This window comes from Poeciliopsis prolifica, unplaced genomic scaffold (genome assembly GCF_027474105.1).
Source record: "Poeciliopsis prolifica strain line A6 unplaced genomic scaffold, Auburn_PproV2 SCAFFOLD062, whole genome shotgun sequence".
NCBI classification, from domain to species: Eukaryota; Metazoa; Chordata; class Actinopteri; order Cyprinodontiformes; family Poeciliidae; genus Poeciliopsis; species Poeciliopsis prolifica.
Genome location: NW_026562437.1, coordinates 647,281 through 664,824, shown reverse-complemented (window position 1 = coordinate 664,824; position 17,544 = coordinate 647,281). Strand labels below are relative to the sequence as shown.

General features: G+C 37.8%; 2 protein-coding genes and 3 long non-coding RNA genes across 5 annotated transcripts; all 5 read left to right on the top strand.

Annotated features, from left to right (window-relative positions):
* The first annotated feature begins 383 nt into the window (after window positions 1–383).
* Window positions 384–4,609, top strand: LOC129379906 (uncharacterized). Its single transcript, XM_055060849.1, has 9 exons — window positions 384–419; window positions 581–742; window positions 843–977; window positions 1,406–1,444; window positions 1,532–1,672; window positions 1,951–2,039; window positions 2,160–2,183; window positions 2,961–3,144; window positions 3,278–4,609. Exons 2-9 carry the CDS (start codon window positions 614–616, stop codon window positions 4,607–4,609), a joined length of 2,073 nt encoding a protein of 690 aa, XP_054916824.1. The 5' UTR covers window positions 384–419; window positions 581–613.
* Window positions 4,610–4,900: 291 nt separating this feature from the next.
* Window positions 4,901–7,082, top strand: LOC129379933 (uncharacterized). The gene is made up of 3 exons (XR_008608257.1): window positions 4,901–4,940; window positions 5,837–5,979; window positions 6,667–7,082. It is a non-coding gene; the product is annotated as an uncharacterized LOC129379933 (long non-coding RNA).
* Window positions 7,083–8,075: 993 nt separating this feature from the next.
* Window positions 8,076–10,434, top strand: LOC129379872 (uncharacterized). The gene is made up of 4 exons (XR_008608249.1): window positions 8,076–8,119; window positions 9,919–10,028; window positions 10,260–10,288; window positions 10,390–10,434. It is a non-coding gene; the product is annotated as an uncharacterized LOC129379872 (long non-coding RNA).
* Window positions 10,435–10,843: 409 nt separating this feature from the next.
* LOC129379871 (uncharacterized protein DDB_G0271670-like) lies at window positions 10,844–14,484 on the top strand. The gene is made up of 5 exons (XM_055060802.1): window positions 10,844–12,116; window positions 12,352–12,413; window positions 13,052–13,087; window positions 13,177–13,794; window positions 13,944–14,484. The coding sequence occupies exons 1-5, from the start codon at window positions 11,181–11,183 to the stop codon at window positions 14,263–14,265; spliced, it is 1,974 nt and encodes a 657-aa protein (XP_054916777.1). The 5' UTR covers window positions 10,844–11,180; the 3' UTR covers window positions 14,266–14,484.
* Window positions 14,485–14,507: 23 nt separating this feature from the next.
* LOC129379870 (uncharacterized) lies at window positions 14,508–17,326 on the top strand. Its single transcript, XR_008608248.1, has 3 exons — window positions 14,508–15,012; window positions 15,091–15,147; window positions 16,870–17,326. It is a non-coding gene; the product is annotated as an uncharacterized LOC129379870 (long non-coding RNA).
* The last annotated feature ends 218 nt before the right edge of the window (window positions 17,327–17,544 follow it).

The window sequence follows — 17,544 nt, the reverse complement described above, 5'->3', positions numbered from 1 at the left end:
CGCCATTATGGATGACCGTGACGAAAAGTCCTTATGTTGTTCACACTGCATCTCCTTTCTTCAAGGTTCCAGGTGAGACAAGTACAGAGAAGCTAATGTAACTGAAACACTGAACATTGTGACTGGAAGTGACTCTTGAGGTGTTTCAACCACCAATCAGTTTATTGATCTGATCGGTGTTGACCACTACTTATCAAAAAATTAAGCTGAATTAATGCCATCTAGTTACAGAACTTCAAAAAACCACCAAGAATTATCTCCCAGACGGATTTGAGAACGTCTCCATGTCTGATTTTTCTATACTTGCAACATTCACACTAACCAATGACGATGTTTGATTATTTTATGCATGGATATTTGATGTAATCTGCCTTTTTGTCCCAGCTTTTCAGACAGTCGACAGGAATACCTGTGCCAGGGTACGTTTTTATTCCTGTACTTGTATTTTCAACTTTTTAAATACTATTAATTAGGATTCAACATAAACACCAATTTCCTAAAAAGTTTTCTAATTAAGATGTCTGAATTTTCAAGCCTGTTCCAAATTTTAATAAAGTTTATTTTAACTCTTTTTGTGTAGATTTCTGAGCGCGATTTGAAGTTTGCAGCCGTCATGTTGACTGGTTTACCAAACAGAAGCTACACACACGAGGAAGTGGCTATGCTGGTGTGGAGGCATTTTCCCGAACAGAACCTTCACACGCTGTACAACAATGTTGTGGTTTTACCACTGCAGAGGAGGGTAAAGGCCAAGTTCAGCAGAGTTTCATCACTTTTTCCTTGATTCATAAATGTTTTTAGTGTACAGGGTGTCATGACCCTTCATACCTCTTCATTTGCAGGCTTTTGTGATTTTCAGCAGCAGTTTTGCTTGCATAAGATTTCTTAGAGATCGAAACAGGAAACGAGTTTACTTCAAAGGCTTCATTCCAAACATCCATTTGCTGTTGGAGGATCTCGGCCTTGGGTCCAGTGAGGTATGAGACACAACTGGCTCTTTTCCATCTGTAACTTTCGTTTATTTTCGCTTATTGATATTTGACTTTGATTAACTTATGTTACGCTTTGTGTAAAGCTCTGACGTATGTCCAGGACATCATGAAACTAACTTATTGCATCTTACTGTCACAGTAGAACAGTTTCTCTCTCCCTCCCTAATTTTTTAACTTAAAACTTTTTCTTAACCCTATCCAGTTGCCGTATTGTTTACAATTGCAAATCACTGCGTTCGTTTCTCTTCTATGTATCAGGAGTACATTTAAGATTTGGTGTGTTATTTTGACAACTTAACGGCTAAAACCAATGCTAGTCATAGTTTGGCCTCCAGCAGAAAATGGCTGCGTGACGCCACACGGCCACTGGTCCATAAGTAAATATAATCCACTTGATATTAATGTTGTTTCAGGAATCCATGTTCAGATCTCTGATGAAATGGAGCAACATTGTGAGTGAATTTTCACTTTTTCAAATACTTTAACGTGTAAAATCTGCTACGACTTTAAACTAAAACCGAAAAATATTTCTTCCCCAGCATGTTCCAGACCTGACGTCTTTGGGGGAGCGGCTGCTCGTTGTGGAGGCTTCAGGGACAAACGAGCATATTACGATGATGGTTATGGAAGAAGTGGCGAGCATCGCTACTTTCGCCAGCTTCCTGCCGCTTGCCAACAGGGTACGACAAAAAAAAAAAAAATACTGTATTCTGTGTTTTATGCATTTTCTTTTTTTAGTGGAATTAAATTTTCATGCAGTTGTTTTTTTTAAAAAAAAAGGTTGAGTAAAATTTAAATATCAGTATTTACATTTTTTTACAACAGATATTAAACATTTATTTGTAACAAAATTGTAAAGGCCATGCCAAAGTGTCAGTAAAGTTACATTTTTTTGTTCGTAGACTCAATAAATTTTCTCCCTTGCTGCTGTTTGCTGCATCCTGTTGATTCACCACAGATTTACGTGGAGATGGCCGAGTCCAGCGGAGTCAGAAAAGTGGTGGAAAAGTTGTCAGTTCGCAAATTAGCTCAACAGCATGAAGCTTGGTAAATGTGTAAACTTTATAAGTTTAATAAAAATAAATGAACGGATGATTTTTATTATTTTTTTTAGATTGTGTATCTGAAGCTTAAATGTGTTTTTTCTTTTTTTTCTGCATTTTTTAGGAATCTGGTTGGACGTGTTGAAAGGTGAGAATTTCTTCTGACTTCAAGCATAACACAGTGCCTGTATGATTTTATTTTCAGTGAGTTCAATGAGTGAAATGGGACCTACTGTTTAAAATCCACATTTTTTATATTTTGTACCTCCATTTTGTCTCCACTGTTGCTAAGAGCTTACTAACAGCTTAGGAAAAAAAATCACCCAGCCGTTATTTGGGGATTTGATGTTTTTTGGTGTTTAGAAAATGAGCCGTTTCAAACATCTGACTGCACCATTACCTAGCAACCCCAGCCAAGCTCAGCCCGTCACCTAGAATAGAATAGAATAGAATAGAATAGAATAGAATTCAACTTTATTGTCAAGCAACCAAAGTGGAGCACTAGCAGATTTGGTCAGCTTTTTTTTTCCCCAACTGAATGTGCTGTACAAATTTTCTTTCTGGAAAAGACAAGTGTTTTGTTGTTGACCTACCATTCTTGATGGTTGTGTAGGAGGCTCCACTTCTGCTTTTCAAAGATGTACATTTGTATAATTGTGCATCTGTTTGCAGCCGTTCAGAGAGTGAGAATGCAAATCTTGAGCTGGGTGAAGTGACCAATAGCAGCTTATTTGGATTTAAAGTTACAAGACGCCCTAAAATGGCTCAAAATGTGCAGAACTAAACTGACTGAAATCTCAATAACTATGAATTATTTTGTGCAAAAAAATGTCATAAATAAAGGGATATCCTAACCTGTTTCAGGAAGCATGATTGATCATCTTTAAGATCTCTTTTCCCTAACATTTGTCTGCTTTTATTACAGTTTGTTGAGCCGAAAAGAGCGACTGAAGGACTGTGAAAAAATTGCAGTGAACCTTGAACTCGGCACCATGAGTGTCAAACCTAACGCCACACCATTTAAGACGATGGACAAGAGATCTGCAACATGCAGTCCTCTGACAGACATAAGTCTGATCACATCTCATAAAGGAACAAGATTCCTTCAGGTTGACTGAAACAACAACAAAGCCCAACACTTATTTCATTTACTCTTAATAAATGTCCAATCAAACATAAACTAGCAAAATTACAGAGCGTCTGTTAGGAAAAGTTATTAATCTTTCATATATTTTCCTCTAGATTTCCAGTGGAAGCGGCAGCAGCTTTAAAAGTCCCTCTTCTTGCAACCCAACCACCAAAGAAATGAAAATGTTGCATTCATCATCTGCAACTGGAGACATCCCAAAGTCTAATAAAGACTCATCAACTGGATCCACAAAAAGTAGCTTGATGTCTGGCGCCACGTCTCTGTCAGTAAAAACACAAAAAGACGCACCGGAGAATATGAAATCTCAAAGTAATCAGTACTCTTCTGCAAGCGGCAGTAAAATTTTTCCTTCCTCTTCCTCACAGACTTCTAAGTCTTTAGAATCTATAAATGAGAAAGATCAGCAGAGCAAGAGAGAGGCTCCTCTCAGAGCACCACAAACATCATCTGCATCCTCAAGTCAAAGCTCCAGTTCACCTGCAACGTCTGCAGAAACTCCTCAGTCGGAGAAACATGGAGCTGTACTTACTTCTGCTGCAGTAGCAAAGGCTAACCACAAGGTGTCAGCAGAGAGTTGCACTGCAAAAAGTCAGTTAGATCCTAGAGTGGAAACATCAAATTTGAACCAAGACTGTTTTAAAGCTGAAACACTCAAAGACGGAACAGAAAGCGAAGAAAAACTGAAGAAAATTGACAATAATAAGAGGAATCATGTGGAGCAGAAAAATAACCCTCTTGATTCAAAACATATTGCCACCAAAGAGCTTTTGGTTGCAATTGAAGAGGAAAAACCTCTGAGAAAAGATGAGGACTCAAAAGTAATATTGGACCAGACGATGAAAACTTCTAGTGGTGAAGAGGGATATACTTTACCGATAAAACAGGAAAGTTCAGATGAAAAGTATGAGCCAAAAATAAAGGAAAGCAGTTCAGAAACTGGAGAGAAGACGGATTGTAAGGACTCTGTTCCTGATGAATCTCACACACATACATTTGTTAATAAAACCGACAGAAGAGCCAATCAAGATGAAACAAATCAAGACAAATCGGCCATTGTTATAAGAACCATCAGTCAATCAGGGAGAGATGATTATGCTGAAGAGATTAGAAAGGATGGCCTCGGAGTTTCTGCTCAAGAAGAAAAACCTTTGGTCAAAGACGAAGGTTTGGCAGTAAAGTCAAGCCAGAGAACTAAAGCATCTAAATCTGAGGATGGAGTAAATTCATCACAAAAGCAGGAGAGTTCACAGGAGCAAATTGAGACACAATCAAAAGACATCAGTGCAGAAATGGAGACAGAGGAAATGGTTTATAATGATTCTGTTCAACATAAATCTGGTCTAAGAAGATCTTTCAGACAAACTGCCAGACAAGCCAATCAAGACAAAACAAATGAAAATAAAGCAGCTACAGCAGGAAACTAACCGTCCAACTCTTTGGTTGGAAGAAAAAAGATAGAACTCCAACCAGGGAGAAAAACTCCTGCCAGAGATCCTCAGCAACAAAACAAAGAGAAAACTAAAAACATCCCGTTGATTTTGCAACTCCAGAGAGACTCAAGAGGAGAAAAAAAAGCTGCAACACCCAGAAGAAGAGGTCGGCCCAAGAAGAAAGTTTCTAGGTGAGTAAACCGGGCTCCATCTGATGGAATCACTAAAACCATGATGAAACCAGGTCAACTTATTATCTTCTGCTGCAGTGAGGACACCAACCACGAGCTGAAGTTAAATCCTGATGGACAGACTCTGGAAAGATGTAAGTGGTGACGTTTCTCTCCAAAACTCTTCACACAAACAAGACGACGTGAAAAATGTTTCATTTATTTTCTTATTTTTCTGTATGGAGGATCGAGACTGTTGGTTGTTGAGAAACGATTGTTTCCTTGAGCCGCTGACTGTGTTGAAGTTTGAAATTATTGTACAGAGTATTTTCAGTCTGTAATTTGTAAAAACAGTTGATAAAATAGGACCAACTAACATCTAAAAGGAGACCTTTTCTGCAAAATATATATTTTCCACATTTCTGTACATTAATTAGTACAAGCTAATACAAATAAACAACTGATGTTTTTTGGTGTCTGGAAAATGAGCTGGTTCAAAAACTGTATAATGGCTGCTGGAAAAGACAAGTGTTTTGTTGTTGACTTACCACCCAGAAACCACTTGCTGCTTTCTTGTTGGTTGTGCAGGAGGCTCCAATTCTGCTTTTCAAAGATGTACAGTTGTATAATTGTACATTTGTTCCATTTTCATTTGGATTTAAAGTGATGAGATGGCCTAAAACAACCCAAATAAGCAAAAACTGAGCAGACTGAAACCTTATCTGAAAATGATTTTGTGCAAAATATTTAATGAACATATCTATAAACCAAACCTAACTTCTAAGGAAGCATAATAGATCACCTTTAAGCTAAATTTTCCAGTTGAAACCTAATGTTGTTGGTAAATAGCAACGTTGGCCAAATTAACTCTTAGAATTGCCAATAATGTTCCCCACTGTGAATCCTCTATTCTTCAGACAACTTTTCATCTCAAAAAGTCTCAAAAACCTTTATTTGGAGAATATTTATATGTTTGTATGGAAGTTCAGATTAAATTGCCACCATTCCTGTTGTATTTTCTTTATTTCTGTTTTACTTCCGTTTTTTCTAGTACAACATAAACGAAAGATGGATCTTTCTGGACCAGAGCCAAAGAGATGCTGCTCTCAGTTTGCTCCGGTTGCTGCCGGTGTCAGACGCCCTCCTTATTGACTTCTGCAGTGATAAAACACAAGACAAGATCATCCATCTACTGTAATTGTGCTTCATTAAGTTCATTCTTCAATACGTTTCAGATATCTGTAATATTTTAACCTCAAGTGACTAAACCACACAGGAAGTTAATTGAGTTTACTCTCATGTACACTGCAAAAACTCAAAATATTACCAAGTATTTTTGGTCTAGTTTTCAGTGCAAATAAACTAACTTCAAGTAACTTTTCAGCAAGATGAGTACCCTTGTTTTAGTATTAATAAAAATTGGCAGATTATTTGACTTACAACATAGGAAAAATATCTTGTTATAAGTGAACGGTAGAGTGTGACTCAACAATCTGGAGGTTTTTTAAATGGCTCATTTTCCAGACACAAAATACATTAAAAACATTTTGTTTTTTAAGCGCTTGGGCTGTTTTCAGAAGCAGTAGAAACTGAAAAGGAAGGAAGTATAAAAATGTGCAAAAAATTAATTTTGCATCAGCAGTGTCAGCTGTGTGGTCGTTCTGTCACAGAAAGGACATGGAAACGTGTGTAATATTGGCAAACAGCGTCTCTAATTAAAATTGGTCTTTGATAAACGGCTCATTTTTCCAGATCGGTACATCTGAAAAAATTTTGTGAAATCTAGCATTGAGGAGTCTGTTGATTTTCTGCTCTTGAGGTTAAACGGTTAATCTCATGACTGCTCATTTATTTTGTTTCTTTTTCTCTCCTCCTTTTCAGAAGCGCTTCAGACACTCACACAAAGCGCTGAACAGCCTTTTTTTCCTGACCGACGACCTTTTTTGGAGAATTTTAATCTGTTCTGAGTTTTATGGGATAACTAGGGCAGCAGATACAGTTTATGCTTTTTGAAAATCTTTTACACTGGATGCTGTTTTTTAAGTGTTGCACAATTTAAAAAAAAATCAACTTTTGTATTTACATTTTTTTAAGATCAGCACCTTGTTGCAGATGGATCAATGTTATCTATATTCACAGAGTTAGTCTTACCTTTTGGAAAGTAAAAGTTATATATTTTAATCATATTTTTAATCAAGGATGTATGAATACATGGTTACTCGGGGTGAACTTTTTTTTATCAGGATGCTCTAGTGTGCTAAATCTTTAGCATATGTGGGATTTTTACTCATGTCAAATGTCTTTTCCCTGTTTTTTTTTTATAATTAAAAGATGTGATAGAAAAAAACATTTGATGTTGCATAACTTTTGTTTGAAAAAAAAATGGATGAAAATGCATAAAATGGAAGATTGCTGCCACAGGACTGGGAAACATCCCTTGTGATACTAAATATGTAAAAATAGAAATAATAATTAAACCACGGTGCCAGACTTCAGTTTAGTTTACCTTTATGATAAAACCAAGAGAAGCAAAGGAAAAGACATATTTCTACAAATCTACTGTAAAACTACACCCACTGTCAGGCGTCTTATCCTGCCTGTTTTTACAGTTGCAGTACATTTTTCCCCCACAAGGACTGCAGCTCTCTGGTTTATACTGTCAGCCAGATAACAGTCAGGATAACCTGATATTTTGTTACAGTTACAACTGTCAGTTGAAAATGTGGTCCATTTTTCTTTTAGCACAATGCTAATACACCTAGCTAAACAACAGCTGACAGGTGTGCCAAAAGTTTTGCCACAAAGATATTGTCACCAATTACAGGCTAGTATTAAACTTGCAAGTTTTTAAAACCCTAAAAAAAATCAGTTCACATCACCAGCCAGTAGGTGGCAGTGTTTAGTTGGTCCCCAAGCTTGAGAGAAGTGAGTAAGTTCCAGCAAAAGTAGAAAAACAGTTTAGAGAAACATGATGGGGCTTACAGTAAATTTTACTTGGGTTCCAGCACAAGGAAAACACCAAGAAGATGAGACAATAAGAACATGTCATTTTGCATTGCAGAAATTACCAGATTGAGAGGAACAGTTAGTCAAAAACGTAGTTATTTCAAAAACATTAAGGAAATATGGAATATCGGGCTATTTATTTATTTTTTTAAGTTGTATAATAGGATCTATTTTTTTATGTACTTGGTTTTTTGCCATTTGTTTCACACTACTTACCGGTTGGTGGCGGTAATGCGTAGCGAACGTTTTGGGCCAACCGTCAATAAAACTCAAGAAGAAGAAGGCGAAAGAGACAGGAGACGAATCAGAACTTCAGTTACAGCTGAAGGTAAGATGCTGAAGATTTTCCTCCTTCTTCGTGAATAACAGACGTACAGCTATATTACAACATTCTCGATCCTAACAGTCCCACACGGCCAAAGTTGTGACGAGTTGATGTAACTTTATTCTCGCTTAAAAACAAATAACGAGTTTTAATGTCAGTTTGGTGCGTTGTCTAAATTAAGCTCCGGACGTTAAACGTCTTGACTCCGGCTGGACATGCCCGGCTATAACTGGTGAGCTTCGTTAAGAGGCTCTGAATTTGGGAACTTGTTTTGGTTAAAAACTGTCTTAAGGGAACAGTCCTCCCCTCCCATCCGCCTCTCGCTCACAGGGCTGAAGTTGATGTCCGACTGCAACTTCCGACCCGGAAATGTCTAAAGGGCGATTCCGTCACAGCTCACCTTTAATCCGCTGTAGCTGCAAAACTACAACAGCAGCCTCCTCAAACCTGGGCTGGATTATTCTGCTCTCATAGTAGGATATTTAAAAACATGTTTGGGATTTGTGAAGTTCTTTTCTGATTTGTGAAACTTCAAAAAAGGTTGATTTCACCACTTTTGTTTTGCCTCTGGATCACACTAGAATCGCTCCAGGTCCAAAACTGTAAGAATCAAACCTGCATAGCAGAATATTTTAATCCCAGTTTGTGGATTAAAATCTCATCTGTGAAACTAAAGTTTAGATTCGTATTCACACTCATTCCATGCAACACCTGGGCTGGTTTGAAATGTTTTTCAAATTAAATTCTAATTCAAAACCACTTTATTAAACCCAAAGGGAAATTAAGAATTCTTCAAAGAGTTTTTGTGAGGTTGCTGAAAGGAAATACCTGCTGACATTTCCAATCTGAAACCAACTTCAGCTTAATTTCCTCGTGTTGGTCAGAGATTACGCTTACCCCGAGGTCAGAGGTCATGTCTTAATGAAAGAAATGCTCGTCCAAATAATGGTGTAAAACCACTTTCTACTGGATAGTAATTACGTGAGTCTGTTTTTAGAGGAAAACAAAATATTAGAAGATATTTTTTTTACTATGCTGTACTTTCTTACTGTTATTATGAAGTTTCGCTATTTTTGCTTGACTAAATTTCTGTATTCACTTCCCACTGTAACTTCACTGAATGAAGAACAAGCATGTTTTCACCATATATTCACCACACTCCTGTAGTTTTCATAAGTTTTAGTCCATCTGTACTTTTTAATGATTAAATCATTAATCATTTGATCAGTTCCTTTGTACTTGAGTAGACTTTTTACCCAATTTTTTTTTACACTTGAGTTATGAATACTTTTTACATGCTGTGCTTTATTCCATTCACATAGTTTGACAATCTGCTTTGTTGCAAAACAGATTGCAAACATAAACATCATCTTTCATACGGGAAATTCAAGGACATCATGAGGGTGGAAACAAGAAACAACAGAATAACTTTATAGTAAAACAGATTTCAGAGAAGCATCTTAAGAAGACTTTCCCACGAGCCCGAGCATACCACAAGAATCACTCTACTGCATTGTTTCACTTACAGTCATAGTAACCTTAAAATTTTCCACTATATTAGCAACAATCTCCATGCACAGAACCCATCCCAGGTGGGGCTGCACAATGTGTTGTGAATATATAATCATTGCAATAATAGTGCAAGCGGCATTTGTATTGGAAAGGACTATTTGAGTGCAATAAATGTGAGCTAATATATCCAGTGTTCTGAACTTGTATTTTGCATGTTATTGCAATTGTTAGTCTGCTGCAGACAGTCTTTTGGCAACAGATGTTCACACCAGACCATCTGTCTTATCTAGAGCTCATCCTATGACACACAGATAGTTTTACAACTAAGGAGTATCTCTGGAAGTTCTCCTTAGGAAGATTAAGACACCACCTGCAAAAACATGCTCAAGGTTAAAGAAAGGTTAGTTATGTCTTACACACAGTTTAACAAATTCCTCCTCTCTGGGGTGAGAACATTAAACCTTTAAATAAAAAATAACTAGTGATATAAACTACTAATGTAAGAAATATAACAAGACATTAATTTCAACACATTGATGCTAATGTTAACTACTTTTAGGAAAGAATCACGATCCTGTAGCGCCTTCCTGTTAACATTCACTTACTGTATGTTGACTTGTGTTTCTGCTAGGAGTGACCTGAGCAGACTAAAGTTGGCCGGTGATTAATTCCTCTCTCCACCCCATTCATGTACACGAAGCTGTCTTGAGTAACCATTGTTATTAATTGTTGCTCTGCATCTCGCTGTTCTTTCCTGTCAGGGTATTTTGCATCGTGTGCCTCCTGGGCCCTGAACAAGCTGCTGGAGGATCTCCAGATCTTCCTCATTGACCATCGCGAAGGCTGCATCCATGCAGCTGGCTGATCTGAAATCCCAACTAACACTGTCATTGAGCAAAGTTCACATTGTTGTTTGGACAATGTGCTGTTCTATACATATATATCCACAATAGCAACTGCCTTGGCCATAAAGCTACCAAATTTCCTTAATTAAAACTGCTGACTATCATGTCTCATCCCATGTATAATCCATTTGCCTCTGGGAATAGAAATGCCTCTCAGGGACAATATGGACTCTCTACTGGACAGACGCAGGAGACCATGTGGAGGACTATACATAATCTTGGACCTGGATCCAGCATAAACTTACCTGGACAGTCATTTGATGAACTAGTTTGCCTGCAATCAACAGGCCTGAACCAGGTCAACCACTTCAAACATTCATTTACAGAGTACCTTCAATATTTCTGCCAGAAATCAAATAACATACCAATCTTTTGATCAAGGTGCCACAACAGAGTCAAGCTTTTCTGTCTCATCAGCTTCTCAATATCATCAACAATCCAATGTTTGTGGTGGGAGTAGTTCTTTTAACTGGTTCCCAGATTGTAGGAGTTCTAATAAAGATAATTCCTCAGAGTCTTCGTTAAATCCTTATTACGCAGCTCAACCAATCGGCCAACCTCTATCCCATGAGCTTGTTCTCACACCTTGGCAAGCTGAAAAGATTTTATTGCATTGTGGATTTCAAAAAGAAGACTTGAATGAACTCATGAAGTACCCTGACGAGGAAACTACAGCTGAGAAGCTACCCTACACTTTACAAAAGATTCGTATGAAGAATGCCGACAGAGCTTTACCTGCGTCCACATCAGACTCTACGTCTCAACCAAGTTCAAGTGGAATTGTTAGTTTGAAAAAGCCAACAATATTTCATGACGAACCACCATCAGTCAGTTTTCACACATCTGGGGATGAACAAACAAATTTTGAGGATAACTCTGTTAAGAACTTTCTCAATAAGGCTCAAAGTTGTGGATTCACTGTGGTGATGAACAATGACGCTAGCAGTCAGGCTAAAAGAGTGTCTGAAAAATGCTTAGAGTTAAACACCAGTGGTTCCACTTCTTCACGTGACCAGCTGGGCTCTATTACCTGCTTGAGCTCAGCAAGGAATGTTGTAGCTCCGGCCCAACAGGTGGAAACTCAATCAAACCAGACTTTGCAATCGAGCATCCCGGCCTTTTCTCAACAAAATAAAAGCAGGGTCATTGTATCACCAAAGTCTGGCCTCTGTGCTTCTCCACCTGTAAAAGCTCCAACCCACCCATTTACATCAAAACAGTCAACGATCACAAAGACGGCACCACAGAAGCTCCTTCAGAAGCAGTCACAATTGACGATCACACAAGCTGTGCAGCCTGCAGAGCCCACTTCTTTGAGACAAGTTCCTGCTCCCTCTTTCACCCCCACTGTTGTAGAAGTTTCACATCCTGTTCTACCTTCTGGCAACAATATTGTTTCTGTCCCAACCGTGGATCTGGTCAAGACAACTGATACACAAGGATCCAAGCACCAGTCTCCAGTAAAACCTGCAACCTTCCAGGGTTTGCCGTCACTAGCCAAGATGCATGACTGTACTGCGAGCAAACCAAGGAAGTTTCCACGTACCTGCTCTTTATGCAAGACCAGCTGTTCTCAATTGAAGGTGAGTCAAAAATAGTTTTCTCTCGTTGACTGGTGCTTGTGATTTGCTTTTCATTTTCATATACATGCCCTTATTGTGGTGGTGGTTTATTTCTCTCTTAAATGGAAGGTCATGTTTTAGTCACAGTGTATAAAGTTGTTTACATGCATTTCCATTGATATTTAGTTTATAGTTCACTGAAATCGATGTAGGAATCTGCTTACAAATATGTTCTGTTTGTTGTTGTGACCGCTAGGATTGGACTGACCACCAGCAATCCAGTCTACACGTTGGGAACTGCAAACGTCTTCGGGAACAGTCAGTCTTTGGGTTTTTTTCTGGCATATTTTTAGGTTAAAGAGGGAATGTTTTACACAATTTTTGTAAATGGACAGCAATGTTGATCAAAGTGCAATGAAAGTACTTTAAAGAAATTGTACTGGAATGATATACTTTTCTGATCTGTTGTTGGAGCCTAATATGAAAATTTGCCTTTTTAAATCATTTTAGATCAGTCCAACATGTTGCCAATGAATCATTGGCACTATATAGAAAGGCTGTGCTTTATGTCGCCCCATGAACCCAGAGACCACTAAGCTGATCACTTGATATTGTCCATTGTTCTAGGCATTCTGTTTAAACAGAGATTGGCTTTTTAAACACAGTGGGTAAGAAGTTTTGGAAATACTCAGACCAGACCATCTGGCACCAACAACTCCTCCATCTTTAAACTAGTTTACATCTTGGTTTTCTGTTTCTGGTTCTTGGCTTGATCTTCATAGAGTTTGCCTTTCCCTTCGCAACTAAGTCTAAGTGGATGTACTTGCTTTCCTGTGATTGGCTGATTTACTATTTGTGCAATATAACAATTGACCTGGGGTATTTTATAAAGTGGTGTGGTTACACCTTTCCTCTTAAATCAATGTTATTTAATAGTGTTCTTAAATATTCCACAGATACCCAGAGTGGGATGGCAAAGTACCAGGGCAAAGGTATATTTCTGTATTTACACAAACGACAATGACTGATAGTGAATATATCTCTGACTGATGGTAAGTTTCACTATTTTTTTCCTGTATAGTGATCCCATTAGAAGTGCCAAGCTTTCTTCCTCAACTCCAGACCACACTGCCCATGATCACAAAAAGAAAACCAGTGATGGGACTCATTCCCGGTCTTGCTCTCACAGCCCACGCTGCAGAAGCACCACTTCCAGCAGTAGTTCTACATCTAAAAATCCTCGCAAAAGAACTTCCACCAGCAGTAGTTCTCCCTCTAAAAGTCCTTATCGACGCGATAGTTTTAGGCGTAGAAGGACCATTACCAGCAGTAGTTCTCCCTCTAAAAGTCCTTATCGACGCGATAGTTTTAGGCATAGAAGGACCATTACCAGCAGTAGTTCTCCCTCTAAAAGTCCTTATCGACGCGATAGTTTTAGGCGTAGAAGGACCATTACCAGCAGTAGTTCTCCCTCTAAACGTCCTTATCGACGCGATAGTTTTAGGCGTAGAAGGACCATTACCAGCAGTAGTTCTCGCTCTAAAAGTCCTTATCGACGTGATAGTTTTAGGCAGAGACGGGCCATTACCAGCAGTAGTTCTTGCTCTAACAGCCCTCGTCGACGCAGCAGCTCTGAAGGTCGAAGGGGAAAACAGAACAACAGGAAACAATCACTTCACAGCCCCAGGCACAGTCGCAGGTTTGTGTCAATTAAATATTTAAGTTTAGAGATAAAGATGTTCATTTGTATGCATAGTTTCAGGTTTGTCTTTGCAAGAGTTAGAGATTATTCAAGCCTGCCATAATACATTTATTTTTTTAGAAATTAGAACTTTATGTTTCCAACAGGTCTAGATCTACATCTCCAAGGCGGCACAACCGCCACATTTTCTTAGACTCTCCAAGACATTTAAGTGATTGGGAGAGACGATTGTCACCAAAAAGAAGGTTTAAGACTCTTGGTTCACCAAGAAGGAGCTCTGATATACCATCGTCTCCAAGAAAAAGTACTGAGAAATTACGTTTGACAAGGACGGGCCAGGAGCAACTCTCACGTACGACCAGAGAATGGGAATATAGTGATAAAAAACAGCAGTCGAGCAGGAGTAACAATCGATGGTTGTCTCCAAGAAAACTTCTAGTGGTGAAGAGGGATATACTTTACCGATAAAACAGGAAAGTTCAGATGAAAAGTATGAGCCAAAAATAAAGGAAAGCAGTTCAGAAACTGGAGAGAAGACGGATTGTAAGGACTCTGTTCCTGATGAATCTCACACACATACATTTGTTAATAAAACCGACAGAAGAGCCAATCAAGATGAAACAAATCAAGACAAATCGGCCATTGTTATAAGAACCATCAGTCAATCAGGGAGAGATGATTATGCTGAAGAGATTAGAAATGGCCTCGGAGTTTCTGCTCAAGAAGAAAAACCTTTGGTCAAAGACGAAGGTTTGGCAGTAAAGTCAAGCCAGAGAACTAAAGCATCTAAATCTGAGGATGGAGTAAATTCATCACAAAAGCAGGAGAGTTCACAGGAGCAAATTGAGACACAATCAAAAGACATCAGTGCAGAAATGGAGACAGAGGAAATGGTTTATAATGATTCTGTTCAACATAAATCTGGTCTAAGAAGATCTTTCAGACAAACTGCCAGACAAGCCAATCAAGACAAAACAAATGAAAATAAAGCAGCTACAGCAGGAAAACTAACCGAGTCCAACTCTTTGGTTGGAAGAAAAGAAGATAGAACTCCAACCAGGAGGAGAAAAACTCCTGCCAGAGATCCTCAGCAACAAAACAAAGAGAAAACTAAAAACATCCCGTTGATGATTTGCAACTCCAGAGAGACTCAAGAGGAGAAAAAAGAAGCTGCAACACCCAGAAGAAGAGGTCGGCCCAAGAAGAAAGTTCTAGGTGAGTAAACCGGGCTCCATCTGATGGAATCACTAAAACCATGATGAAACCAGGTCAACTTATTATCTTCTGCTGCAGTGAGGACACCAACCACAGAGCTGAAGTTAAATCCTGATGGACAGACTCTGGAAAGATGTAAGTGGTGACGTTTCTCTCCAAACTCTTCACACAAACAAGACGACGTGAAAAATGTTTCATTTATTTTCTTTATTTTTATGTATGGAGGATCGAGACTGTTGGTTGTTGAGAAACGATTGTTTCCTTGAGCCGTTGACTGTGTTGAAGTTTGAAATTATTGTACAGAGTATTTTCAGTCTGTAATTTGTAAAAACAGTTGATGAAATAGGACCAACTAACATCTAAAAGGAGACCTTTTCTGCAAAATATATTTTCCACATTTCTGTACATTAATTAGTACAAGCTAATACAAATAAACAACTGATGTTTTTTGGTGTCTGGAAAATGAGCTGGTTCAAAAACTGTATAATGGCTGCTGGAAAAGACAAGTGTTTGTTGTTGACTTACCACCCAGAAACCACTTGCTGCTTTCTTGTTGGTTGTGCAGGAGGCTCCAATTCTGCTTTTCAAAGATGTACAGTTGTATAATTGTACATTTGTTCCATTTTCATTTGGATTTAAAGTGATGAGATGGCCTAAAACAACCCCAAATAAGCAAAACTGAGCAGACTGAAACCTTATCTGAAAATGATTTTGTGCAAAATATTTAATGAACATATCTATAAACCAAACCTAACTTCTAAGGAAGCATAATAGATCACCTTAAAGCTAAATTTTCCAGTTGAAACCTAATGTTGTTGGTAAATAGCAACGTTGGCCAAATTAACTCTTAGAATTGCCAATAATGTTCCCCACTGTGAATCCTCTATTCTTCAGACAACTTTTCATCTCAAAAAGTCTCAAAAACCTTTATTTGGAGAATATTTATATGTTTGTATGGAAGTTCAGATTAAATTGCCACCATTCCTGTTGTATTTTCTTCATTTCTGTTTTACTTCCGTTTTTTCTAGTACAACATAAACAAAAGATGAATCTTTCTGGACCAGAGCCAAAGAGATCCTGCTCTCAGTTTGCTCCGGTTGCTGCCGGTGTCAGACGCCCTCCTTATTGACTTCTGCAGTGATAAAACACAAGACAAGATCATCCATCTACTGTAATTGTGCTTCATTAAGTTCATTCTTCAATACGTTTCAGATATCTGTAATATTTTAACCTCAAGTGACTAAACCACACAGGAAGTTAATTGAGTTTACTCTCATGTACACTGCAAAAACTCAAAATATTACCAAGTATTTTTGGTCTAGTTTTCAGTGCAAATAAACTAACTTCAAGTAACTTTTCAGCAAGATGAGTATCCTTGTTTTAGTATTAATAAAAATTGGCAGATTATTTGACTTACAACATAGGAAAAATATCTTGTTATAAGTGAACGGTAGAGTGTGACTCAACAATCTGGAGGTTTTTTTAAATGGCTCATTTTCCAGACACAAAAATACATTAAAAACATTTTGTTTTTTAAGCGCTTGGGCTGTTTTCAGAAGCAGTAGAAACTGAAAAGGAAGGAAGTATAAAAATGTGCAAAAAATTAATTTTGCATCAGCAGTGTCAGCTGTGTGGTCGTTCTGTCACAGAAAGGACATGGAAACGTGTGTAATATTGGCAAACAGCGTCTCTAATTAAAATTGGTCTTTGATAAACGGCTCATTTTTCCAGATTGGTACATCTGAAAAAATTTTGTGAAATCTAGCATTGAGGAGTTTGATTTTCTGCTCTTGAGGTTAAACGGTTAATCTCATGACTGCTCATTTATTTTGTTTCTTTTTCTCTCCTCCTTTTCAGAAGCGCTTCAGACACTCACACAAAGCGCTGAACAGCCTTTTTTTCCTGACCGACGACCTTTTTTGGAGAATTTTAATCTGTTCTGAGTTTTAGGGATAACTAGAGCAGCAGATACAGTTTATGCTTTTTGAAAATCTTTTACACTGTATGCTGTTTTTAAGTGTTGCACAATTTTAAAAAAAATTAACTTTTGTATTTACATTTTTTTAAGATTAGCACCTTGTTGCAGATGGATCAATGTTATCTATATTCACAGAGTTAGTCTTACCTTTTGGAAAGTAAAAGTTATATATTTTAATCATATTTTTAATCAAGGATGTATAAATACATGTTTACTCGGGGTGAACTTTTTTTTATCAGGATGCTCTAGTGTGCTAAATCTTTACCATATGTGGGATTTTTACTCATGTCAAATGTCTTTTCCCTGTTTTTTTTTATTATTAAAAGACGTGATAGAAAAAAACATTTGATGTTGCATAACTTTTGTTTGAAAAAAAAATGGATGAAAATGCATAAAATGGAAGATTGCTGCCACAGGACTGGGAAACATCCCTTGTGATACTAAATATGTAAAAATAGAAATAATAATTAAACCACGGTGCCAGACTTCAGTTTAGTTTACCTTTATGATAAAACCAAGAGAAGCAAAGGAAAAGACACATTTCTACAAATCTA